We start from the raw sequence: 26,132 nt of genomic DNA, 5'->3' as shown, positions 1-26,132 counted from the left end.
TGTGTATAGGTTGCCTTCCCCAGTCCCACGTGCCTGAAGACTGTGATATCTGCCACTCGTTCTCAGCCAGGACCCTGAGGGACAGAATGAAAATCAGGCTTCAAATCCTGGAGGAGAGAAGGCTGAAGGCACCAGGTGGGTCTGGAGGGACTGATTTGGCCCATACTGAGGCCTCTGGGGGGCTCCCCAGGGGCAGGAAGACCAGTAAGCGCTCCCACTCCCCGTCGACGGCGGCGTCTAGGAGGATGACTACCATCTGTTCGCCGTCTCCCCAGGGCTCTGGGGAGAAGCGGCGTCGACGGTCGACGTCGAGGGACCTGAATAGGCCGCCGTCGACTACATCGGCATCTTCGGTCACGACGCCGTCTACGGTGCCTTCCAGCAGTCGGCGTCGAGATCGGACCCGGCGTCGGCGCTCGCCGTCGAGGGGAGATCGCCGTTCGCAGTCGGTGAAGAGGAGACGGTCGACGTCGCCGTCGAAGAGAAGATCGACGTCGAGACGCTCGAGGTCAAGAAGATCGCCGTCGAGGCACAGATCGCCGTCGAGGCACAGATCGCCGTCGAGGCGAAGGTCGCCGTCGAGGAAGAGTCATCGGGTCGGTGTACTCTGGTGTATACGCCTCCTCGGATGCCTACGTCACCGCCGCCTCCGCCACCACCACCGCCGCCACCACCACCGCCTCCACATCTGCGGCCACTGCCTCCACCGCCCCCACCTCGGTTGTTACCACGCACTCCATTGGGGCTGCCGGCGGTTCCCCCGCGGTCTGTTTCCCTTCCAAGGTACCCGACTCCGCCGCAGGGGACTCCGAAGCCACGACGCCCGCGGTCGCCAGGACCGGTTAGACCGGCGGGCAGACCAAAGACGAAGAGGTCGCGCTCCCGCTCTCTCAGGAGGAGGAGATCACGGAGCCATGGACGGTCATCGTCGGACTCAGGACGACGCCGTAGGAGGCACAGGTCCAGGTCGCACACGCGATCCTCGACCAGAGATTTTTCCCCGACGCTGTCGGACTCGCCGGGGACTAGAGTGTCTCCGGTGGACGATTTGGTCTCTTTCCAAGAGGTGCTGTTGAGAGGGGCAGCAAAGTTGGGTATCACGGTGACGGTTCCAACACCCACGACGTCCGTGATATTCGAGACACTTCATAAGAAACATCTGTCTCGCCCTCTACTGCCCCTTGTACCAGGACTGGTGGAACCCGCGTTGGAGCTGTTCCTCACTCCCGCGGTGACGAAGGCCGCCCCCTCCAGGCTCATGAAAAAGTACAGGGCCCCGGAGTCGGACCCTACCTTTTTGAGGGTGGACCCGAAGCCGGATTCGGTCATCGTGACGGCGGCGAGGAAACCACATGCGACCGCCCCTTCATCGACGGTCCCGCCTGACAAGGAGAGCCGCTGGCTGGACTCTGCGGGCAGGAAGGTGTGTGGGACCGCTGCCACCACCATGAAGGCGGCGAGTGCAGGGGCTTTGTTGGGCCGTTACGATCGGGCCCTGTGGGAGTCCCTGCAGCAGTATGCGGACCTGCTGCCCCGGGACAGGAAGGAGGACTTCTTGGAAACAGTGCGCAAAGGCATGCTGGTTTCTAATCAGGTGATCGGCTCAGCGGCGGATGTATCCTTGCTGGCCGCCCACGCCTACTGTCATGGAGTCCACCAGAGGCGGCATTCGTGGCTGCGCCTGACGTCCCTCAAACCAGAGGCGCAGCACAGAGTGGCCAACCTGCCCTTTTCGGGGGAAACCCTGTTCGGGAAACATGCGGATGATGAGATGGCCCGCATGAAGGCGGAGGCGGAAACCCTGACGGCCGTCGGGTTGGAGAAGGCCGAGAAGAAGAAGCGCCCGTTCCAGAGGAGGTTCGGGTCTTTGGGCAGAGGGCGTGGGCAGGGTTCGGGACAGCAGCAGCACCAACAGCAGCAGTTCCGGAAGCCCTTCCAGAAGCGCCAGAGGGGTAGAGGAGGCCAGCAGGCTACTACCACTCCCAAGGGCCCGGCCGGGTCTCGGCCCTGAGCGGCTACTTCCCCCTCAACCGTTACCCACTCCAGTGGGGGGAAGCATTCAACTTTTTCCGGCAGAGTGGAGAAAAATTACTCAGGACAAGTGGGTGCTGAATATTGTTTGCAATGGATACAGTCTTCGGTTTATCAGCCCGCCTCCAGCGATTCCGCCGGTCAGCTCTCGGTTCCAGCTGAGAGAGCTCCAGGCGGAGGCAGACATCCTGTTGAGAAAAAAGGCGGTAGAAGAGGTAACTCTGTCTCAAAGGGGAAGAGGTCTGTACTCTCTGTTCTTCCTCGTTCGCAAGAAGGACAAGAACGAGTTCAGGCCCATTCTGGATTTGCGACAGGCAAACAAATGGATTCGCAGAGAGAAGTTTCGCATGCTATCGTTGCACCAGATTTACCCTCAGCTGCAACGGGGAGACTGGCTCTGTGCCATAGATCTACAGGATGCGTACTTCCATGTGCCCATAGCACGGAAGCACAGGAAGTTCCTGCGATTCCAAGTCGGCGCCAATCACTATCAATACACAGTACTGCCATTCGGGCTAAAGTCTGCGCCCAGGACCTTCTCGAAGTGCATGGCGGTGGCGGCGGCACATCTACGGAGGAACAAGGTGTTTGTCTACCCGTATCTGGACGATTGGCTGATCAAGGCTTCATCCTTCTCGGAAGCGCAAGATCACTTCCGATGGACGTGCGCTCTCTTGCACAAGCTGGGGTTACACGTCAACATGTCCAAATCGGTCCCGACTCCGGTCCAGTGCATACAGTACCTGGGAGCCTCCATCGATACGCGGTCAGCAAGCGTGTCTCCTTCGGAGGAGAGACGGTTATCACTCCTTCGGAAGGCTCAGGACTGCTCCATCGACGACAGTGCGTAAGGTGTCTTCTCTACTGGGATCGATGGCCTCCTGTATCTTCCTCACGCACGGCTACACATGAGACCACTGCAGGAGTGCTTGGAGGATCAGTGGGATCAGAGGACAGGCTCTTGGGACGACAAGATACGACTGTCGCTGCATGCTCTTCAGTCTCTGAAGTGGTGGTGTTCGGCGGAAAACCTCCTCAAGGGGGTTCCCTTCCACAAGGACATTCCCACGACGAGTGTAGTTACGGATGCGTCTCTCCAGGGCTGGGGAGCGCATTCCGGGGACTTGCAGATTCAAGGAAAGTGGTCTGCTTTGGAATCAACGTACCACATCAATTTCCTGGAACTCAGATCTGTCTTCCTGGCGCTGAAGGCCTTCCTTCCGTCCTTCCAGACCAACTCGCTGCTAATACAGACGGACAATACAACCACGATGTATTACCTCAACAAGCAGGGGGGGTCGAGATCGCGCACTCTGTCGCAGGAGGCGCAGGCGATCTGGCGCTGGCTGCTGACCCGAGGGCTGACGATTACGGCCACGCATCTGCCAGGGGTGCAGAATGCTCAGGCGGACGCCTTGAGCAGGCTGATTCAGGAAAACCACGAATGGGTCATAAACGACGAAGTACTAGGAGAAGTCTTCGCAAGGTGGGGGACTCCAGACGTAGATCTGTTCGCCACCGCCGAAAACAGCAAATGCCGAGACTTCGCATCCAGGTACTACCAGCGGGGGACGCTGGGGAATGCGCTATGGATCGATTGGTCGAACAGCTTTCTGTACACTTTTCCGCCCATTCCCCTGATTCCGGCAGTGCTCATCAAGCTGTCCCAGTCCAGGGCGCGGATGATCCTGATCGCCCCGGAGTGGCCCAGGCAGTGGTGGTTCACGGACCTACTTCACCGGTCTCTCCTTCCTCACATGCGGTTGCCGTGCAGGCCGGACCTTCTCACGAAGTTCGGGGGGCGGATGGTGCACCCCAACCTCTCGTCTTTGAGTTCGGCGGCATGGCTCCTGAAATAGTGCAATATGGCCATCTGAATCTACCAGACGATTGTATGGACATACTGAAGGAGTCTAAACGACCTTCCACTAGGACATCCTATGCTTACAAGTGGAAGAGGTTCTGTATCTGGTGTACGTCCAAGAACTTGGATCCGACAACATGTAAGGAAGATGTCATCCTTCCGTACCTTTTACATCTGGCGCAGTCTGGCCTTAATTTCCATTCCATTAAGGTTCATCTGGCTGCTTTGACTGCTTACAGGAAATGCCCTTCACAGACTTCCTTCTTTCAGATCCCTGTGGTCAAGGATTTTTTGGAAGGCTTGAAGAAAGTGTTTCCTCCCGTCAGACTTCCCTCGCCTTTCTGGGACTTGAATGTGGTGCTGTCCAGACTGATGAAGGAGCCTTTTGAACCCATTCACAAGGATTCATTGCAGCACCTATCCTGGAAGGCGGCGTTCCTAGTGGCCATTACATCGGCCCGCAGGGTGAGTGAACTTCAGGCATTATGTTGTCAAGAACCTTCTACTGTATTTCATGCTGCTAAGGTTGTGATGCGTACTCACCCTAAATTTCTTCCTAAGGTTATCTCTGATTTTCATGTCAACCAGACCATAACTTTACCTACGTTCTTTCAGAATCCCTCTTCGCCAGCGGAAAGGTCTCTCCATTCCCTGGATGTTCGGAGGGTGTTGAAATTTTATCTGGATAAGACCAAGGATATTCGTAGGTCTGACCAATTGTTTGTTAATTATGGATCAGTCAGGACTGGTCTTGCGACCTCTAAGCAGTCCATTTCTCGATGGATTGTGTCCTGCATACAATTGTGTTATCAAAAGGCTAATAAGACCTTAGGGGGTAAGCCTAAGGCTCATTCCACCAGGGGCAAAGCTGCCACGACGGCTTTGCTGCGTAATGTTCCTATTGCGGAAATCTGCAAGGCGGCCACTTGGAAGTCGGTCCATACCTTTGCTGCGCATTACTGTCTGGACTCGGATGCCAGGGCAGATGCTCAGGTTGGGCAGGCTTCGCTGCAAAATTTGTTCGCATTATAGTGGTTTTTGTCTTGTTGTTCTCCACCGCTGTTGTTGTGTGGGGATGGGCTTGCCATTCTATTCACTAGATTATGACTATACACAGAGATCCCCTACTACAGAAGGAGTAGTTTCTTTTCTGTAACTCCAGTTCTGTAGTAGGGGTATCTCTGTTATAGTCATAAGCGCCCGCCCTCCTCCCCGGTGGAGAGATAATTATTCATATGAAGAATGCTACAGGTCTGGCGTGCTACGCCTTCAAAAAGAACTGAAAGTAAATGGGACCTGCTGGGCATTCTGGGATACTGGGGAAAGTTCTGGAAATCTGGAAAGTTTTCTTAAAGGCACAGTATCCTGTTCTAAGCCACATAATGGCAGCCTGTGGGGCTTGTCTGTCCACTCCTTCCTCTCTATCATTCCAGAGGCTTGTGCTGGTAGAGGCAGGGTTTTCTCCCTTGTGGAGAAAAAGCTGGACAGGCAGTGCTGTTTGTGGATGTTGGTGGAATTCTAGTTGAAGTACTGGACAGTGTAGCCTGTGGGTATAGGCTGCATTATCTGTCTTTAAATTAAATTCTCTCTTAAAGGTGTATGCAGGTCTGCATGATTTGTCACCTTTCGAAATTATTTTTTATTGCTCCGGGGTCCACGCACATGGGCGGGACTATTCACTAGATTATGACTATAACAGAGATACCCCTACTACAGAACTGGAGTTACAGTAAAGAAACTACTTCTTTTTCCCCAGTCTATCATTATCCGAATGCTGCTAAAAAGGTTTATTTGGGTGAAAATACATTTTTATTGTTAGTCAATGCTAACCACTGTGTTATGTTCTGATTCCTGTTTGTGCTTCTCCAGACCAAGCACTCTTTAAAAATGCCTACCGGTATGAATGATATGTGAAACCTACATCTTGTAGTCCCCCTTGCCTTATGTAACATTTTCTATACACTTATTTAGACTTGTTTCATTGTCTCTATATGTGTGTGATGTAAAGTGCTTTGACATACTACAATGGTCTGAGATGCTATAAAGCAAATGAAATACCTGCGACAGAGGGGCTATTGAGAGATGAGAGGCACTGTTGGAGGGTGATAATAATGGAATCGTGGAAGAACCCCCCCCCCCCCCCAAGATTGTCGTATCCTGTTGCATAGTAAGGTCTTCGTTCACTATTCTTTAAAAGCTTCTACAATTCATTGTATAATGCTAAGTGTGTTTTAGACTGCACCATTTTTATCTAAATTTCTTGGGGGGGGGGGGGGAGAGAGCCTCCCAAAGCCTCCTTTGTAGTGATCAGGCTCACTCACTGCAGTTGGTGTGCACTGTATAGGGACTGGTAGGGCTGCTTTGGGTTTCCAGTCTGGCCCTGGCAGAAGCAGGAGCCTCGTACTGCGAAATAAAACTAACGATTCAAAAGTTAGTCACGGTGCTGCAGCATCAACCTTCCAATTAATTTTTTTGGGTTTTTTTGCAAATTCTTTCAATATAAAATACTAATGGGGATATTTGCAACAGAATTGGTGGAGCACGTCGTTAGTCTCCTTGGCTGATTTACAAGAATATGGTGCAGACCTACGTTTCCCCCTGCACTGGCGCTTCACTTAGCAGTGTAGTGCCAACGCAGGCACCCTTGCACCATAGTGCAAGGGTGTCTGCGTGCAGGGGAAGATTGTTTATGTGCAGGAAGTTCCACCTTCCTACACATGAACAATTTTGAAATGCCATTTTGTCACGTCTGTGTGCTGCCTAATGCAGCACACATGGAAGTTACAAATTGTATTTTTTTAAAAAAAAAAGGATTTATGTGCAGGAAGGGTCTCCTTCCTGAACATAAACAATCCAATGCGTTTTGCTTTTTCCATGGGTAAAAGCAAAATTGAGGAGAAATATGGTGCATTTCTCCTCGTTTCACCAAGTTTCTGCCTCCTATTTAAACTGCCCTTGTAAATAGAGGGCAGCGTCAAAATCAATGGGTGTTGGGGTGAAACACCCACCGCCACTCCCACTGCCTACCCCTTTCGCGCTAAGCATTACGTGAAAGGGGGCCTTATTTACAAGACAGCGTTAAGCCACATTAAGTCGCTGAACGCTGCCATATAAATAAGGCGAAGCTCCTATCGCCATGGGAACATCGTAAAAATTGATGTTCCCATGGCAATAGGGGCTTCTAAATATGCCCCTAAATCCTTAGTAATTCAAGTATTTGTGTGCACACGTTTCTTTTTTTCGAATTACTGTTTTAATGTTTAAAATGTAAACCCTACATAGTGCTTGGGGGGGGGGTCCCCCGCTTCCAGTGGTGACTCAATGGGGGTCCTCGGGAGTTAAAAGTTCGGGAACCACTGGTTCGTACATTAGGCATTGCTTCAGCTTTCTCCTTGTTCAGCCTTCTTGCTCAAGGAACAAAAAATGTTGAACTGTATGATGCTCTCCAACCAAATGTTAAAAATCAACCTGATAGTTTTATATGTTTAGACATGTATCGTTGACTGTGTTGAAAGATGAAATTATAACAAAGGTCAGTCTAACTATCCTCGCATCACTTGATTTTATTTTTTAAATAGTTAGAAAGTTTCTACATGTATGGCCTCACCCATGGCTTTCATTGTGTGTGTTTTTGTTTTAATCCATTATGTTTACAATTTTTTTTTAAAAAAAGCACTTTGCTTCCTTTGCTGATGTGGTCAGATCACACTCCATCATGTGAATGGTTTCGATTTTGAAGTAGGGATTTTCTCCATTTTACATGAAAGGCATTGGCAAGTTTTCCTATTGATGTGCATGCTGTCTATGAAAGAAATTTAATGTTCCAATTGCCACATAGTATTTATTGATGAAGTTAAGACCAAGCAAAATGTGGGGTTGAGAAATAAAAGCATGCGTAATGTTGGTACAGATTCTCTTCTTTCTGTACCATTCACAGGCACCACCAACTCTCCCTTTATGTTTGGCTCTGGGTCTTCAGCAGCTGCAGCACCAGCCTTTGGTACCAGCAAGACACCAGCATTTGGGCAAGGCTCAGCTCAGACAAACACCACACCCTTCACTCCAGTGTTCTCTGCTGGATCTCAGCCTTCCATTGCCTTTGGTTCTGGTGCAACCAACAGCCAGCCACCTGTGTTTGGGCAGCAAGCAAGCCAGCCGCCTGCATTTGGCACAGCCACAACCACATCGAACGCTGGTAAGACAATGATAACGATTAATGGTCTAACATCCAAATATTTAATCCTTGTTCTGAAAGTGAATACTGTGTTTGTGAATCTAACTGCCTGATCTTGTGTACGGAAATACAGCTTTACCTGCATATGAAGTACCATTCCTGGACATGTAATAAATGCTTCTTAAAAGGCCTCTTTAAATATTAGTTCTTGTTTTCTTTCTTTTACCACCACATTATTCCAAGATTTCATGCAGTCTTCGGATACATTTTAGGGGCTTTATACTGGGGGGATTTTTTTGATCCTTCTGGAATGCTCGGACTGTCACCTGTGCAATGATTCAGTAATGCTATACTATACAAGGCTGAATCACGATAAAAAGGGATGTGGCTATAGTTTAGGTGATTTAGCACTAAGTTTACTTCAATAATTGCGACGTTTCTTAACTTACAGAACTGTAAGCTTCCTTGTGGAAATTTAGTATAGGCATTTCTTGAAGGTTACTTATATCATGGAAAGTATTTAATTAAAGACCTAATTTTGAGTTCTTAATTTAAAAACATTTCAGCAAGGACTTTAAAATGGTGTACATTGAAAAAATGAACAAATTAAATAATTTAAACGGTAGAAACTAGTTTAAAAATCCCTAATTGTATCATTAGGGTAGCAATTACGTACAGGGTCTAAACATTCCGAAAGGATCAGACATCCATCTTACCAGGCTATCGAAATGTTCAAGCCCCAAGTGGAAGGAAAGGCTGGGTCAAAGTGTATTAAACTGCACAAAGAAGATCGAAGAGTTTTCAAAAAGTGTGTTTGAAAGGGGAGTCACAATTATTTCTAGGAGTGAACCATTTTATCCAAACCCTTGACACCTGCTGTATAACAATGTTTGCGGTCTTATTTTGGCACCAGAATGTGCTTGCATCTTCTTGTTTTCATTGCTTCGCTTAGTTTTAACTAATTTAGTTATTGTTGCTTTAGTTATTTCCTTTATATAAAGTTGAGCAATGACTGGGCGGTTATGTTATTGAGTGTTATTTACAGTGTCATGCTGACTCTAGGTTTTAGCTCTCACCACTTTCTGGGGGTAAAACTGGCCAAGCCAGATAAGTGAGCATTGGATACACAGAAGGTGAGGATGTTGCACATGCACAAAGGTGCAAGAGGCATTGAGGATCCCTATTCAGAATATTGACCAGACAGTGAAGGAAACGGAGGAACAGTGGGGAACTTGAAATATCCAAAGGCGAGTGTGGCACTAAGTCCAGGAAGGAAAACTGCACTCATATTGGGTTGCAAGAAAAGCTTTAGTACTGTTTTTCCTGCCCTTGTGCGCCACACCCTAAAAGAGTTTGCATTAAAAGGAAAGTGAAGCAGTGCTTCTTGGAACGGAGAAAAATACATTTGGTGAAGGTGGAAATTTAATCCCTGGCAGCCACAGATGGATCAGAGACCTAGAATGTACAAGTGTGAGAAGTGGTTGGTAACTTTAGAGTAGTGGGATCAAAATGCAAATGTTCTGATTGGAAGTGATTAGAACTTCAGATACTAAAGGCTGGGCACCCGTTCCCCACTTCACTACAAGATAAGGGTAACAGGCTAAAGAACATACACTGAGCTCTAATTTGCAGAATTCGGGCATCCCTGTTATATCTGAAAAGAATCTTGTGATTCTGTATGCAGCACATATAAACAAGTGGATGTTTTCTTCATTTGTTCCCCCCACCCCTGATTATGATCTTCAAGGCATACAGACTCCATAGAGTGCATTTATGAGAGGGCAGTGAAGACAATGGCACAACATTGATCTCGCAAACACCATAGACTTGAGGTATTGTATAGATGGAAGTGAGCGTGAAAAGCTTTAATTTGGGTGTAGTCAGGGGATTTTACTCCTTGAGGTTCTAAATGAAACTGCTGAAGCTCGAGGTGGAAAACCGGTACTTGCAAAAGGCGTTAATGACTATTAGAACATTGGAATGTTGGGAGCTTCATTCAAGATAATGGAGTGCTCCCTGCTTTTATGGGCTGGTAAAGGCCCGCAAAACAACATTCCAATGTTGTTTTCAAAGGCCTCTCGGAGCCCGAGGGAATTTAAGCCCCTCTAACTCCGAGAGGCCTTTGTTTTATTTGTTGGAACATTCTCCCCTCTAGTGAAAGAATGTTCGAATAGCCTTATAGCCCTTTCTTGCTGGGCTATACTGGCTATTACAGTCCCGCTCCCATGTCAGTCCCTCGCCTTCGGCTCGGGCCTTTAACGCTGGAGCGGGCCTTTAACGCTGGAGCGGGCCTTTAATAGCCGATATAGCCCGCTACAGCGGGCTATAAGGCTCTATTAGAAGATTGAAATGTTGACAGCTCCATTGATATCAATGGTGGCTCTGGGCTTATAATGGCTGGTATCAGCCTGGTGCTCCAACATTCCAGTGTTTGCCTTTTTGGGAGGGTGAGGGAGTCAAAATATAATTTCCACAGTTAATTCAGAACATTATACCCTCAGTGGGTGGAATGTTCTAATACCCTTACTGGATTTGAATGGCTTTGCTTGTTTTAGACCGTTTTCACCGCAAGTCAAATATATACTCCCCAACCAGCATATCCTAGTCCGAGCTTCCTCTTTGTACTTGAATTTAAATGTAGTTTTCAATGCACGGACCTAAATTTATGGGCACGAAGCTCATTGAAACCAGTGCTTAAAACAATATTGCCGTAATTGTATTTTGTGCTACTCTTTTTTTTATTCTAATGAACAGTATAGAAAACAAACACTGCATTCTTTGAACTTTTCAAATGTTTTTCTGACAGTGAAGCTCTACTAAATTAGTATGATGATATTGGGCTACTGTGTATGTGTTTTATTTATTTAATTTTAAAACGTGATGCAAGCTGTATGCTCCTCCCTAAACGTGTAGTCTTGCTCTGAGCAGACTCTAGCTCACACATGTATGTGATTACACACTCTCATGCATACTGTACGTATTGCCACAAGGTCAAAAAGGTGCGATAGGCAAAATAGTCCACAGGTTCTTTATATCCCTGCCATTGAATCTCTCCTTGTGTTAATGCACCGTTCAGTGCAGAGAATAGCTAGCTTTTGAAAGACCTGCTTAACCAGTTTAGATATTTCAGTAAGGATCAGAAGGGTAGTGGGTCGGGGCTTCAAAGAGGGTCCTGAGATGGCCAAACACACGCAGCTGGGGGGTCCTTTGAGCTAGTAAAATGAATGAAAGCAGAAAGAGGGATTTTAGATGCATTTAATCTTGGTTAGGAAAGTGATATCTCAGTTTAAACAATGAGATCTTGATGTATGCCTTTGAAAGCCGATCGTAAAAATGTTGTTTTGAATAAATACATGCACTCTATACATTTGGTATGTTTGCAATGTGAATGTGAATGCGCATACACGCTTCATGATTATAAAAGTGGTCTTTAGATGAGTCTCGCTACAAGGGGTTGCAGTTTTGCACAATCTGTTGTGCAACGTTGGATGGGAAATTGAGCTCAATAGTACACATGTTTGGTGGTGTTCCTGACCACAGATACAGGCCTGTTCTAAACTGTGCCCTTGTCTCTTAGGTGTATTTGTATGTAATGCACTTATGTTCTTGGTGGGTCTTTTGTTGCATCAAAATGCTGACCTTCATTTAATAGTACTCGAAGCAGATGGGTCTCTATAAAATTCCCTGCCATTACACCAGCAATCCCTGACACCATACTGTTTCCAACTGGCATCCTCCGACCCTCCTCTCCAACGCGCTCCTTAATGTGAACTTTGAAAACTCCTTCTTTACCACTGTATTGCATTGAGATACCATGCTTCATATATACAAAAAAGATAATCCTTGCTATCACTTCCACACAGCCATCATTCTAATATTTGCTCCAGTATTGTAAAATAACTGTTATTCCTAACCCGTTGGCCTATTGCAGTATGCCTGCTTCCTTCGAAAAGGTAATACATTACCTACATGACGCCTGTTAACCTTGCTAGATAAACCAGAGTCCCTGCCTGGCATCAGCTAAGTGGAATTTCAAATCAAGAAGTTACACTGAGCTGCTGAAATATATGGGGCTAGTTCAGAGGCCTGTGTGACTCGAGGTTATTTGGTCAATCCTTCTAACAAATTTGTGTTTTCTTTAAACACCAACTTGATATTATTGTGAGCACAATTAATTGTCCAATATTACTTCCTACTCTTAGACTTTCAGGTGGTATTGAAGATAAACAGTCAGTTGCTCATGGAAGTTGATATGGGGGAGAAGGTCTAGTTCACGCACCACAAGCATCATTAAAAGTAGATCGGAACATGTTAGATTTGTTTAAAGGAATAAGACTTGTATCAAGCTAACATGCACAATAACTTATAGGAGTTTTTTGGCATCTAGGGTTTCTCACATTACAGCTTTTCCACACTCCACGCCAAGCAGGGTAAACTGAGCTTTAAATTAGGATTACAGTTGTATAAGTTTAACATAGAATGTAACTAAGTGCACAGTCTGTTTATAATTAGACTGGTGCTTATCTACCTTACTGTTCATAGTCTCTTGTTAGAGATCTTTTGGGGCAGTCAAAATAAAAGAAAATATGCTCATTACCTTTTAGTTGTATGGCATTAGCCAACTCAAGGTAGTATCATGGTCACTCTAACTTTTCAGTTTATCTGCGTTATTGGGGTTTGCTTTGTCAATGGCTTTTTATAAAGCCATTCAATTTGTCCAGCTAATATGGAAGCTGTGTACAAAGACAAAACAGTCAGACTTGGTTGACAGCGGTTGCTCAGTCAGGGTCTTCCTCTGCTGTAGCAGCAGTCTGTGGGCAATAGCTGTAGTCAGCAGTACTGCGAATGGGGCGGTGGTGCAGCTGCTCAGCCGAAGGGTTTCAGTGGAAATGTACAGCAGAAGTTTGCACCTGGGAGAAAAGGGGCATGAGATTGACATTAACCACACATTATTTAGGGCACTTTTGTAAAAGGTGACCTGCTGGTTTACTGCATGTCAGGTGTGCAACATAGGAATCCTAGAATGGGGATGAATTTTAACTGCTTTGGTGCGGAGACCATCTCCATGCAGTCCTCCGCACCAGTTGTGTGCGGAGGATGGGTACAGGCCGTCCTTGCACCCGAGGCAGGAAATCCTTCTGGTGCAAGCACCAGAGAGATTTCCTTTTATTTTAGCCTCTGAGCTGGGGAAGAGCTTTGTCAGCTATTGAGCTATTTTATTTTTTGCTCTGAAATGATGGTCGGTTCGCATGGCGCACTGACTTAATTTCAGAGAAAGTGAAATAAGGAGATAAAGTCAATCCACTTCACTGCTTGGGGTAAATCTCAGCTCCCTGAGCTCCGAAGGACATGGGAGAGGTATCATTGGAAAGGTGGGTATGGACCCCTGCTTGGCAATAGCCACAGTAGGGGTGATTCACCCAAGCAGGGATCCAATCCACTGGACACCAGGTACTTTATGGGGTGGGGGATGGGGGTGGTGGAGCTGCCCCCTTGCAATGGGCTAGTGCTCACCCACCTCACCCCCAACCCCTGGGCTGAATAGTCTAGGTACCTGTTGGTCAGACTACACCTTAACACTACCCATTTCTTGGTGGCGTACCTGAAACACTGGCATCTTTTCTGCCACTCTTTCAGCCTGTCCCTGCGCTGGATTGTCTGCACAGGCCACCATGCACTCCATCCCCTTTTTGCAAATACTATTCTGCATTGAGCTCTGTATACATCTTACCACTCTTGAAGCAGGCCAAGATAAGGCAGTGTAGGACTGCCCTGGAGCTCCACCAAAGGTTATCCACAGTAAAGCTGTTATTCAGTCGCAACTTATACGCAGCGCTCTGTATTATGACCAATATAAAATTGGTCTCTCTAATATTTGCTTTTTATACACTGAATGCGCAAAATTCAGTTGGTAATTGCACTTTATGGTGTATTAGTCAGCCCGGACAGTTTTAAACAGAACTTAATTACATATTGTAACAGAATTGCTTTACAAATGGCTATGTTCTGCAACCAGCACGTATCGTTTTATGTAAAATTGACATCTTTTTACATTGTTGCTTAAGGGCTTTTTACGCTTTTTAACATGTTTATGATGTATTTTGTTTGTGTGCTTCTATGATTTTTAATCAAAATCGAATAAAGGATTGATATGCCTATACAGATGAACACTGAGGAAAACATGTATGATGGTTTATTGCTCTCTCTTTGAATGTTCAGAAACCATAAGAATTTTGTAAACTGTTGTATTTTTTTTAAAATCATGTGTTTTTTCAAATGCTTTTGGTGGATTGGCCTCTATAATCAATTATATATTAGTAGTAGAAGCCAAAATCGCCTTCGTAAAAATCATAATTTTTTCTTTTCAGGTCCAGGTTTCCAATTTGGTGGAAATAACAGTTTCAACTTCAGTAGCGGTACTCCGAGTGGCATCTTCACATTTGGTTCCAATTCTGCAGCGCCTCCTGCCCAGCCCCCACAACCTTCATCCACTGGCGGCTTTGGATTCAACCAGCCTGCACCATCATTTACATTGGGGTAAAAAATTGTTTGAGGCAGCTCATACTTTAAGTGTATAATTTGCTAGAAAACAGCCTGGCAGATGAACAGTATTTTTATGTGGTGCAGCCTAAACCATGTTTGGAAAAAATAACGTACTTCATAAATTGTCATGCATCAACAAGACCAGTGTAATGCAGGCTGGAATGGCAATGAAGTGGTAGCAACAAAACTCCAGATATTATTTGCCAATGTTGATTTAGGCATTTTGTCTATGTACCCGTTCAGAACCCCCCTCTATCCATTGTTTTAGATTGATACTTAAAGACCCACACAATCACCTTATTATATATTTTGGTATTGTCAGCAGATCGTTTTCTCTGGTCACTGTTATGGTCTGTTTATGTTCTTGCATCAAATCCCTTTGCTGATTCATTTTAAAGTATTGTATTGACCTAAATCTCCTTTGTGGTTTTGAAGCCCCCCTACCACCAATCTTAAAATTTCTTCCACACGTTTCTAGTCCAGCATTGTAGTTTAGTGACACCCCCCCCCCCCCCCCCCCCCCCCAACATCTCTTCCATGTATCTTATTTGAGGTATGTGGGTAAGAGTGACAATTCTTTCAAACAAAAGCCTCAATAGTCTGATTTCCTACCTCTTTACATGTTTATTTACCAGCTTTCTTTAATTTATTTAACTTATCAGCTGTTTTAAGCACAAACGTGGTCAGAGACAATTTTAGTACAGTGCTTAGCGTATTAAATAGTCTTTGAAATGGGCATTTTAAATAAAATGCAAGTGAAATTGTTAAGCACAATATGTCAACATAGTGTATTCCAGATAGAAGTTGCCATATTGGTGAAACACTAATCCAGAATGGGTTTTTTCTTTACAAACGGTACAAGATTCAATGTGTGTGCCAAATAGAACCTTCACTTGAAGATGGCGCAAGCCTCAAAGGATCTGGTCATTGTTTCTGGCTACAGAGAGAATCTGCTGCAATATGTAGCTACTGGGGGAGATAAGTTACTAGCACATTCTGCATTGCCACTGTCCATCCTAGAAATCCCTTTTCTTTACAATAGCCCCGATACTCTAATTCCAAGCCAGAATACTAAATTAATCCTTTTTAGGTCTCGCCTGAGACAGCGCTTTAGCGCTGCTCTGGCGAGACTTGTAGTAAGCGAGTTTTGGAAGTGCAAACAGTGGCTTTTCAGGCCTCCAAATACAGTGCATGTGCGTCGGCCGGGCGCGCGCACCATTTGGAGGCCTGAAAGCACTCGTTTGCTTTCACTTTCGCGGGCCGCACGGCCGCTTTGATGTGATCGCGATCGCGATTACTTTTCCCTCTGTTCACTCTTGTTTCTTTCACTATTAGATTTGTCCTTTATATCTTTCTTCTTTTTATTCGCTTTAGCTTCATGTTCATGCTTCATCCTTTCCCTTACCCTCTTTCATTTCAACCATCCTTTTCACAGTTACCCCCTTTTCTCTACAAATATATTTCTCCATCTCTTGCTCTCTCCTTTTCCCCATGTTTATCTTCGCTCTCTCTGTCTTGCTTGCTGTATTTGTCTTGATTAGAATGTTTGAGCCACACCATTATGAAGTTTTCTTTGAAAACAAAAGCGTCGCATAGAAACTCCTCCAAGTGTGTTTGGCCCTGTGACAACCTACTCCCCCTTCCTTCTCCCTCTTTGCAGCTGCTAGAATGGGGGTTTGTGACGCCTCTGCCCTCTGGGATGGCCAGAAGCAGCCCCTGCGTTCTACAAAGCCACAAACTGCAGCAGCCAGCCCCATATAAAACCAGCTAGTTGTTTACAGGCCACAGTGCGCCCTCTTCTCTGCCCCCGCCCCACACCCCTCCTCCCCCATTCCCTACGTGTTTATTAACCACATGTGCCTTGAAGCTGTGAAGATAGTTCTTCTTCTTTACTATAGAGTTTCTAAGTTTAATGAACTGGCCACATCCCCCCCTCAATGCCTGTGCAGTGAATCTGGAAGCCTGAATATCACAAAAGTGCCTGGCAATCAGGCCGTCGAGTGATGGATAAATGCCTTTCTACTGAGTGCCTTCCATTTCCGGCCAGCACACATCCGCACACGCCCTCTATAATTCATCGAGAGCCCCATTCATATCGGCGCGAGACTTCATTTCAAAGCGGGCACTTCACTCCCAGCTCCGGCGGCTTAATCAAAGTACATCTGTTAATGAATTCCCCCTCCTACCGCCCCCTGGGCAGGCCCAAGACTGTCCACCTTCCCCCAGCTGTTACTTTATTGAACCTCATCTGTTTATTTCACAAATACTCTCTACCGTGTTTATTTAGTGTATTAATTCGGATGTTTATATAGCGCGTTGAAGTCCCATAGGGTGCGAGTATACACTTGCAACAACATAAAATGTGACTAGAACACATATTTAAAGAAATAGGCCTGAAAGCACTAGTTTGCTTTCACTTTCGCGGGCCGCTTTGATGTGATCGCGATCCCGATTACTTTCACACACGCACATACCCTACCACGGTCAGTGATTTGAGCAGAGTGCACTTCAACCAGCTTGCTACTGCATTTGCTCTTGCAGCTTTAAACAAGCATTTGCAATGCAATAGGTCTCGCAGTTACACGAGTTAAAGCTATTGGCATTGTAAATGACAATGCCAATAGGCATTGTTATTTGCAATGTCAATAGCTCAAACTCGCGTAAATGCAAGACCTAATGCATTGCAAATGCTTGTTGGATTATCCTGTACAACAAGGGGCTGCTGTTTCAGGGAATTTACTCAGAACATATTAGAACTGGATGATGACTGGTTTTGTTACATTTTAATAAAAACCTCACTTAATTTTTTATTTTTTTATGTTTTCTATAGCACAAACATTACCCAATAGAGTATCTGAGTGCTTTGCAAAATATCAGGAAGGAAGAAACAATAAAATAATCAACAAGATCTAGAGCTAATCAAAATGCGGTCGGTCCCAAAAAGGCTGGCCGTCCGTAACGGGGCCAAGTGGTATCAGAATTTACAAGATCATAGAAGTCCAGAACTGAACGTAGCATGGCAAGTGTAGTAACTGATGAAGGCTATTGAGGAGCATGGGACCTAGAGCAAGAACTTGTTCATTACTAGTGCTTTGACTTTCTTTTTAAATAATACAGACGAGGGGTTCAGCCTGACATCAGGGGGCAGGGAGTGCCAGATCCTTGAGGCAATACACGGGAAAGCTCGATTATAGGTTTTCGTTTTACTGAATTTATGTGGTTTTTGCAGTAAAGTTCTTGAGCTTCTGGAAGATCTACAGCAACCAGATAGCTCCAATTTTTGTGCTAGGTACAATGGGGTGTTAAAAGGTAGTGCTTTATGGGTCATGCATGCGATTTGTAACTCAATCCTTGCTACAAACGGGAACCAATTTACAGCGAATAGATCAGGAGTGATGTGGTTGTATCTTTTGGATCCTGTGAGGAGCCTAACAGCAGAGTTAAAGGAGGCCCTTAAAGGGGCCAGCGTTGATCTAGACAGGCCACAGAGGGTTGCGCTTCCATTGTCCAACCTGGACATGACTTGGGCTTGAACCACTGCTTTCAAATTGTCAAGGGGGAGGAAGAGTTTAATTTCCTTATGATGTTTATTTCGAAGTTGGCTTTTAGTGACAGAGCTGATGTGTTTCTGCATATTCAGGTTCTTGTTGAGGGTTATTCTAAGCGATCTTGTGGAATCTGTGTGGAAGGCAATTTAGAGCTGTTAGTTGCTTCATCCATTCTCCCATATTAGCTGATTGATTGGGTGGGGCAATTAAGAGGAATTCCGTGTTTTTTTTTTGTTTTTGTTTTTTAGCATTTAATTTGACGTGGTTGCATGTAAGCCAGTTTTGAGTTTTTGAGAAAGTAGAGTTAGGAACTCTATAGCTTCAGGGGAAAAGACTTTCAGGTAGAGTTGGGTGTCATCAGCATCAGTTAAGTCTGATGCTTGGACAGTATTCTGTGATCTGTTCATTGATGTATGGGAGATAATTGAGTGTGCATTGCTACATAAAAACAATCAGCAAATTATAGGGTGCAGTATTAATATTTGTAATGGTCTGAGGCAGAAGAGCTTTGAAGGGATTTGTCCTTCATGAGTAGGCCACTTAGTATTGCTTCTTGAGGTTGCCTTTTTGTTTGTAGGTCAGTAAGCGGGGGGACACGGTTTCTAGCAGTTCTAAAGACACCTCTATCGGTAGCTCCTGTGAAATTACGTAACATAATTGTTCAGACTACAGTGATCGACTGAGTCTTGAAGAGATTGTGGGAAACCGACAAAATTAGGGATTAGCATCAAGTTACTGAGTCTTTGGCTCATGTGGGTGTACTAATGGCTTAATTTTCAGTGAATGCACTGCATTTTGTTTGTTATAGTACAATCCTAAAAATGACTTGAATTATGTAGGGAGACATTTAACAGTTTCATCAGAACTGAGTAATTTCTATAGTTGAAAGTGCTGTATAAAGTGAGCAGCTGTATTGTCTACCACTTCTGTGAGAGACTTTGAAATTTGGTTGTTCCTTGATTAAACATAGGGACAGCAGTCTGTTGTGCAGGTGTCAGGCTGCACAGCACTGTAACCATAATATGGAGGTTAATTACTATTTCCGTGAGGTGTCTGTTACACTGTGGCAAGACTTGTTCTTTCTTGCTTAAGTGTAAAGAACCATCATGATAGCAGACATAGAGATTGTCTTAGTAAATTACTGCCCACACGCCCAATACACCACAGTAGGAGTTTGGGTCTCTGGCTTGTCATTAATATATCAGACTTTCAGTTGTGTTAATTTCATATGTACTGGGCATATATGTAGATGAAGGTGACCCTGCAGACTTTCTACAGCACCTCTCATTGTTTTTGAGCATTAATGTGCAAATGTCTTGCTTTGTACAAGTAAAATTCTTTGTATTTTTATGGAGCTTAAAATATCAGTTTTATAAATGTTCTCAAAGTTAACATTTGTCTTTTTTCTTAACAGAACGAATGGAAAAAATACATCAAATCGCAGGATAAAGACTGCTGTAAGACGGAGGAAATAAATGTAGCTTTTGAAACCACAACTTAAAGTAGCTGTTGTCCTGCATTGGTCAAATACTGGATTGTACCTCATGCTGTGTTCAAACCTGAGTCAGACATGCCGAAGAACGTTAAAACATCTGCCGAGTGTTTTTTCTTTTTTTAGTCGTTTTTTTCTTTTTTTTTAATTGTTAGCAACAGCTGGTGATGGAAGAGTTCTTAAGCAAAATTATTTTAGATTGCAACAATTTCTTCTTTTAACTGACTTGGCATAGTCTGGCCACACAGGTTGGGTGCCCCCCTGCACAGCGAATGGCTTTGTATAGTACAATACCTCTCTTCATCTGCACCACTATTTTCTTGACTCATTGAAATTGTAATTATATCAGTGAGAGGGGTTCTGTATAAAGTAGGGAATGCTGATGATGATTGATTTCCATGCCGGTTTTGTGCTGGTGTATGTGTGAAGTTGAGTGAGTTGGGTGTGTTGCGCACTAGACATGTTCTGATAGAGGAAGACTGATTACATGATGATTTATGCTACAGACCTGTTAGAGCTGTAGGTCTCCATTTAATAAATATGCGTTTTTCTATATTTTCATTCTATTGCTCTTTATCACCTATCTCGCCTTTTCATTATTTTATTATACTTATGTAAATATTTTGTTTCTTTGCATACTTTTGGCATAACATAAATCTGTGAACTTGAATTTTTTTTGTTTCAGCAAATCTTTTTGTTAGTATTGTCAGATTTTATTATGTAAATCTCATTATTCAAAGTTGCCTAAATCCATTTTAAAATAAAATCTTTAAAGAAAATTGGGAATTCTTTAAAGGATGAATCCATTGGCTTTTCTGATCCATTTTTGTTTGGACCAAAAACCAGTATTGTACAAAGTATTAAGTATATATTTTTATATTTACAGAAATGGACTATGGTGACTTTGGATAATAAGGAAAAGTTTAATATTAAAGCCATGTTTATTACAGTATGATTAACATGTTCAACCATGGGATAAATGCCATCAATAAAACTATAAAATAAACTTTGCTTGAGTTTTAAATGAGTTCATCTGTATTAACGTATGTTTTTGATCACTGTTAAGATGTTAGGCCAAAATATTTTCGCGAAATGGTCACAGAATGGACTTTGAAGTGTAGAGCCTAACACTCCCTACCTTTTAAACAATCACTCTTAATTCATCAAATTCATAGTCTCGTTTGTGCATTTATTTACAGCCATGCTTTTATTCCTGTATTTCAATGGAAGAATGTCTGCAGCTTAGTGGTAGACAATGTTTGCATTTTTCGTCTGTAAAGAATATGCCTAACCTTAACCAGGATGAAAATGTGCCAAGTCTTCAACCAAATGTTAATGGAAACTGAAATCTGTGTTCGTAGGAGAAACTAGTATGAGTTTAAAAAGAAATGTTTTAAGGGATGAGCGCAGTGGGCAATGTTCCAGTGCCGACACAGATGTAATAAAAAAAAATATTGTCTAAATGTAATTTCATTCAAAACTTAAAACAAAAATCTTCCTAACTGACGTTTGCAGATAGAGCCCTGGTCTGTTATGAGAGTGGTGCAAGGGTTAACAGATGTGGGTTGAACTGGTCTTGTGCCCTACCCTTCTAAGTGGGCACGTACATTAGCCAAGCAGAACCGCATGTGCCGGTGCATTGAGTCCCCATCAGGCACATCAAAGCCAGAACTGGCAGGAGAGATGGAAGACTGCTTGTGCGAGAGGGTTGTACCGAAAAACCCACACCTTCTGCATCAAATAAATACTTCATGTCTGCTGAAACAATTAAGGTGAAGCTGCGCAGCACTTTACAATTCCTTAAATTTTAGGGCTCACCTGCGACGTCGCCTGTGATGTTGCTTGTGAGATACTGTATATAAGGGGCATGAAGCCCTCCCACTATTTACCAGCCGTTGGCTTGATTGGCCCTTATTTGCTGGCACCAGAATGGTCAGCACATGCTGCCTACATCAATTTTTTCTTTCCGTGGAGTATGAACCAAGTACTGATAGCTTCTTTTTGATTAGAATCCTTCTGCTGCTGGGATTAATGTAATTGTAATTGCATATATATAGCTCTTACTACCACTGACCAAGCTTTTTGGCGAATTGCACACTACTCCGGAACCCAAAAGAGAGTGGTGGTGAATTAGTAGAGGGAATATGAAATTAATTTGAGTGGTGGACATGTGAGTCTGTTAGTTGGATTGAAAAGAATAGTGAAAGGATAGAAGATGGAAGGGTCTAGAACGTGTTTATTTGGAGATCATAGCAGTAGGAGGAGGCTTGGGATGAGTAAAGGAGTGATGGAGGGAGGGAATAGTTTCTAAAAGTGGATTAGGGAGAAAGATGGGGTATTGGCTGAGTCTAAGAGGGATACATGAAAGGCTTGTTTGGGAGATCTGAATAGTAAGATTTGTGATGCAAGGAGCAGTAGGGGATGGAAGAGTAGAAAGGGTTATTTGGGGGATCATATTAGTAGAATGGGGGTTGGGATGTGTCAGAGTGGAAGTAGATGATAAATTGAGAGGTATAGGGTGAGAAATAGCGTATTGCATTGGAGAGGATAGTAGAATGAGTTTCAGGACGAGTCAGAATGGAGGTAGAGGATATATTGAGAAAGGTATAGAGTGAGATAAAGGGTAATGCATTGGAGATACTGAATTAGGAGTAAAGTAATAAATCTGAACAAGACTATTCGTTCTCTTCCAGGGGATACTCGTCAATAGTCATAAGCACTGAATAGTCGCGCCCACGTGCGGGGACCCCCAGAGCATTAACAAGAATATATCATACAATATACACACATGTATATAAATATGCAGTCCCAAATTCAAATCCAGCCTCAAATATGCCAATATTACATTGTATTTTTCATTTGAAATAACATCATATAAAACATTTCCAAAATATAGAGAAAAGTACTCTGAACTTGTTTGAAACACAGCCTTTATTTTTAGAGAAAAAGGCATGGTGATAGCAGGCAGATTAGCCTAGAATGCTGCATATAGAACACTCGGAGAAAAAACTGGTGCCGTGCATTTAAGACCTCCAGGCTCCCATCATGCACCACAGGTGACAGGTCAGTTCTTTTTTTTCCGGTTCCTTCTGTGAGGATCCCAGAGTATTGAGCTTGTCAGCTATTGATTTTTTGTCACTAATTGGTCTTTTTAAGTGAGATTTTCGGTCTTCACTCGACGTTTTTAGTACTTATTGTACTATTTCCATCTTTTTTTTCTGACTTTCCAGCTATTTTTCCTGTCAGAATGCTAGCCTTATTTAATAAGTGCTCTTCCTGTGGAAAGAAAATGTCTATTGTCAGATCCGTACTCAGTCTGTATTGTGTGCTTACCATCTACACACAGGCCTGATAAGTGCTATTACTGCCAGCAGTTTTCAAGAAGAACCCTTTATGAAAGGGAGAAGATCAAGCTGCATGCCATGCAGGAGAGAGGAAAGGAGTCCGTAAGTGGCAGGGAATGACATCCCTCTAAAGAGCCCTCCTCTAAAGATCAGAGCACAAGAAAAAGCGAGAAAAATGAATAAACCGGTCAAATTTGCCAACGAGGGAACGGTCTAAGTCGAAAATGCCCTTGTGCTCTTCAGCGTCAAAATCTCCGGTGCCGAGATCGCCGTCGAAACGGCCTACTCCAGGTACAGCTAAGGCTTCTCATCAACCAGCGAAAAACCAAAGCGCAGGTGCCCCACTCAAAATTAACTTTTGTCGGGAAAGATCATTTTAATGTCCATATCAAGAAAAAGAGTTCTTAAATGTATTCTTTTTTTCTTTCTCTTTTCTTGTTTCTTTTTCATTTCACGTTTCAGCAATATAGCGTTCAACACATGGAACAGCCGACGCGTTTCGTCCCCTTGAGGGACTTCTTCAGGGCAATAGATGTAGGTGGAATCCGACTCTCTCCATGAAGTAGATTTTAATTCTAGGGTTCCCTTGACGGAAGCTTATCCCCATCTAATAAAAAATTGTATTAGGTTGTGGCGCCGTTTGATTAGAGATAACAACCACTCAGCAATGAAAAGGAATTTTAGTCCCACTTTGAGAGTATTCAAATCTGCCACTGTATGTATTGTACAGATTGAGAATAGATTCCTCGCAGAATATTCTAGAATCAACGTGGATCAAACGGACGTCCCATTACGAGCAACATAATATTTATAGCCCAATAACGTAAATGAGCAACAACCTCTTGTCTCCCGATAGTAAATCTTTAAAAATCAGTCTGCCACAACCTAATAAAAAAATTAACCATACGCCTCCAACTAACCTCTCCCCAAGATGGTTAGAGAGTATAATAGACTGGAGGATGCACAAAGTTACCCCTGGATCAGAATACCCTTAAATATACTCGCCTTCTCATTCTCCGGATAGGCAAGTGCAACATGCCACACCCCAAAAGTCCACAACCTCAAGGAGACACAGATCAAAAACTCCCCTTTGTCGCTCTAGGTCAAAATCTAGGCACCGTTCGCCTAGAGAGAAGACACAGGTCTCCTTCATGGTCTTCGGAATCCACTTAATCGAAGGCCGATTACTCTCCTACTCTGGCATCCACTCCATCAACTAGAGTATCGCCAGTGGATGATATTGACACCTTCAATGAGGTTCTGTGTAGAGGGGCTACGAAGCTCAACATTGAAATGCCTACAGCTGTCCCCTCGACATCTGTAATATTTGAGAGACTATCACAGGTCCTCCACCAGACCTCTTCTCCTTTGGTGCCTGGGTTGCCAGAACCGGCTCTCCATACTTTCCTGACACCGGCTTCCTTGAGAGTAGATCCATCGAGGATACTAAACAAGTACAGAACCCCAGAACAGGACGCTCTTTTTCTGAGATCTGACCCACCACCTGACTGTCATTGTATCAGCACCCAGGAAGGGTCACATGGGGGCCTCCTCATCTGCTGTTCCTCCAGACAAAGACAGCAAAGCCATGGACTCCATTGGTAAGAGACTGCAACACCTCTGCCCCTTACATGAAGGTGGCCAGCGCCTCTGCTCTGCTAGGTCGATATGACTGTTCACTGGCATGCTCTCTCACGTTTTACAGAAAAATTGCTGAAGTAAGATAGGGAAGATTTTCAAGAGACTGCATGAAGGAGAGCTTGTGGCAAATCAAGTCATCAGCGCTGCAGCTGATGCCTCAGACCTTGTTGCGCATGGTTATTCCCATGGCATCTGTGCTAAGAGATCCTCATGGCTGAGACTCTCTGGCTTGAAATCGGAGGCCCTACACAGGATTCTCAACCTCCCCTTCAATGCTACATCTCTATTTGGGTCTCACACAGATAAGATGTAAAGGATGAAATCCGAACTGGACACCTTGAAGGCGTTTGGTTTGGAAAAAACTAAGGACTTCCGAAGTCGCAACCGACCATATGATCGTCGTCAATACCAGCAGAGGGTTCAAACCCCTCATTGGTCCTCGCATCAACACCATGCGAGATCGCATTTTCACCAGCGACGACCTGGTAGAGGAAGAGGAGGCTCTAGGCAAAACCCCCTGCGGCAAAACAGCCTAAGCAGTGAGTTCTTGCTTCCCCAACTCTGTTACCCTCTCCACAGTACGCTTCGCCGGCCCAATCGGTAGAAAGATGGATGCTTACATTGTTGGCATAAAATCCGAAGAGTTGAGGAAGGACCCTTGAACTCCCATGTCTGGATCGAGCTATTTCGTCCTAGGAAATCGCCAGCCAGAGAATATCTTCTAGACTCCATCAAGCTTTTGGGACTGACAGATCTTTTGAGTACTCCAATGGAGCACCATTCATTTAAAAAAATAGTGACAAAGGCAACTCGGCTTACATCTGTCTTAGAGGACAAAGAAACACTTGCCAAGCGAGATCACAGCTGGGTAGTGCTCAATAACTATGAAGCCTTCAAACCCCAACCCTACTTTAAAATGGGAATAAAAACAGCAACCAAGGAGAAATTTCGAAAGGTTCGTCTAGGTGTCGTTCCCATCTCCCCTTTTACCACCATGGGAAAGGAGAGGAGGCGAGCAGCTCTGTCGCCTGTGCGGTCATGGCACTGAGGATCTTGTCCACATCGTTTGCACTTGCCGCATCCTAAGGGACATAAAGTGCATTTTATTAAAACCAATATTTCAGCAGCACGACATCAGGTCCTGCAGGTAGTAATGCTGTGCTTCAATCCAGCTGTAGTGCAGCTGAACTGTCAGCTCACAAAATTCTTCGATACAGTTGCAAAAAGACTCAAATTATTTGTTATTGGTCAGGAGTCAATCCAAAACAGTGGAATCAGGTATTCTCTAACTGGTTTTGTACAACAAGTTATGGCTGCACAATCACTTTAAAACTGACCATCGTTTGTTGTTTGACCCACTAAGCTTGGAAAGAGCCCCATTTCACTGTTCAGGTACTTCAAAACACACCATTGGGTACAGTACTCAGCAGTAAAGGTCGCAAAGATAGTTCAGCAGCCTAATTTGTCAATTTACTAGCACCCAAACTCTTTGCTT

The 26,132-nt window shown here is 44.5% G+C and overlaps 1 protein-coding gene across 2 annotated transcripts in view; it reads left to right on the top strand.

The window, feature by feature from the left end:
* The window catches only part of NUP153 (nucleoporin 153), a 608,884-nt gene extending 588,226 nt beyond the window's left edge, over positions 1-20,658 (top strand). For both annotated transcript variants that reach the window (XM_085607084.1, XM_085607083.1), the window contains exons 20-22: positions 7,833-8,090; positions 14,438-14,606; positions 19,575-20,658. In XM_085607084.1, coding sequence (XP_085463210.1) covers positions 7,833-8,090; positions 14,438-14,606; positions 19,575-19,635 — 488 coding nt within the window. In that variant the 3' untranslated portion in view covers positions 19,636-20,658. The remainder of the gene's footprint in view (positions 1-7,832; positions 8,091-14,437; positions 14,607-19,574) is intronic.
* The last annotated feature ends 5,474 nt before the right edge of the window (positions 20,659-26,132 follow it).

Source organism: Triturus cristatus, chromosome 5_2 (genome assembly GCF_964204655.1).
Source record: "Triturus cristatus chromosome 5_2, aTriCri1.1, whole genome shotgun sequence".
NCBI lineage: Eukaryota > Metazoa > Chordata > Amphibia > Caudata > Salamandridae > Triturus > Triturus cristatus.
Note: the sequence above shows the minus strand (reverse complement) of the source record. Positions and strands in the feature narration are given on the sequence as shown.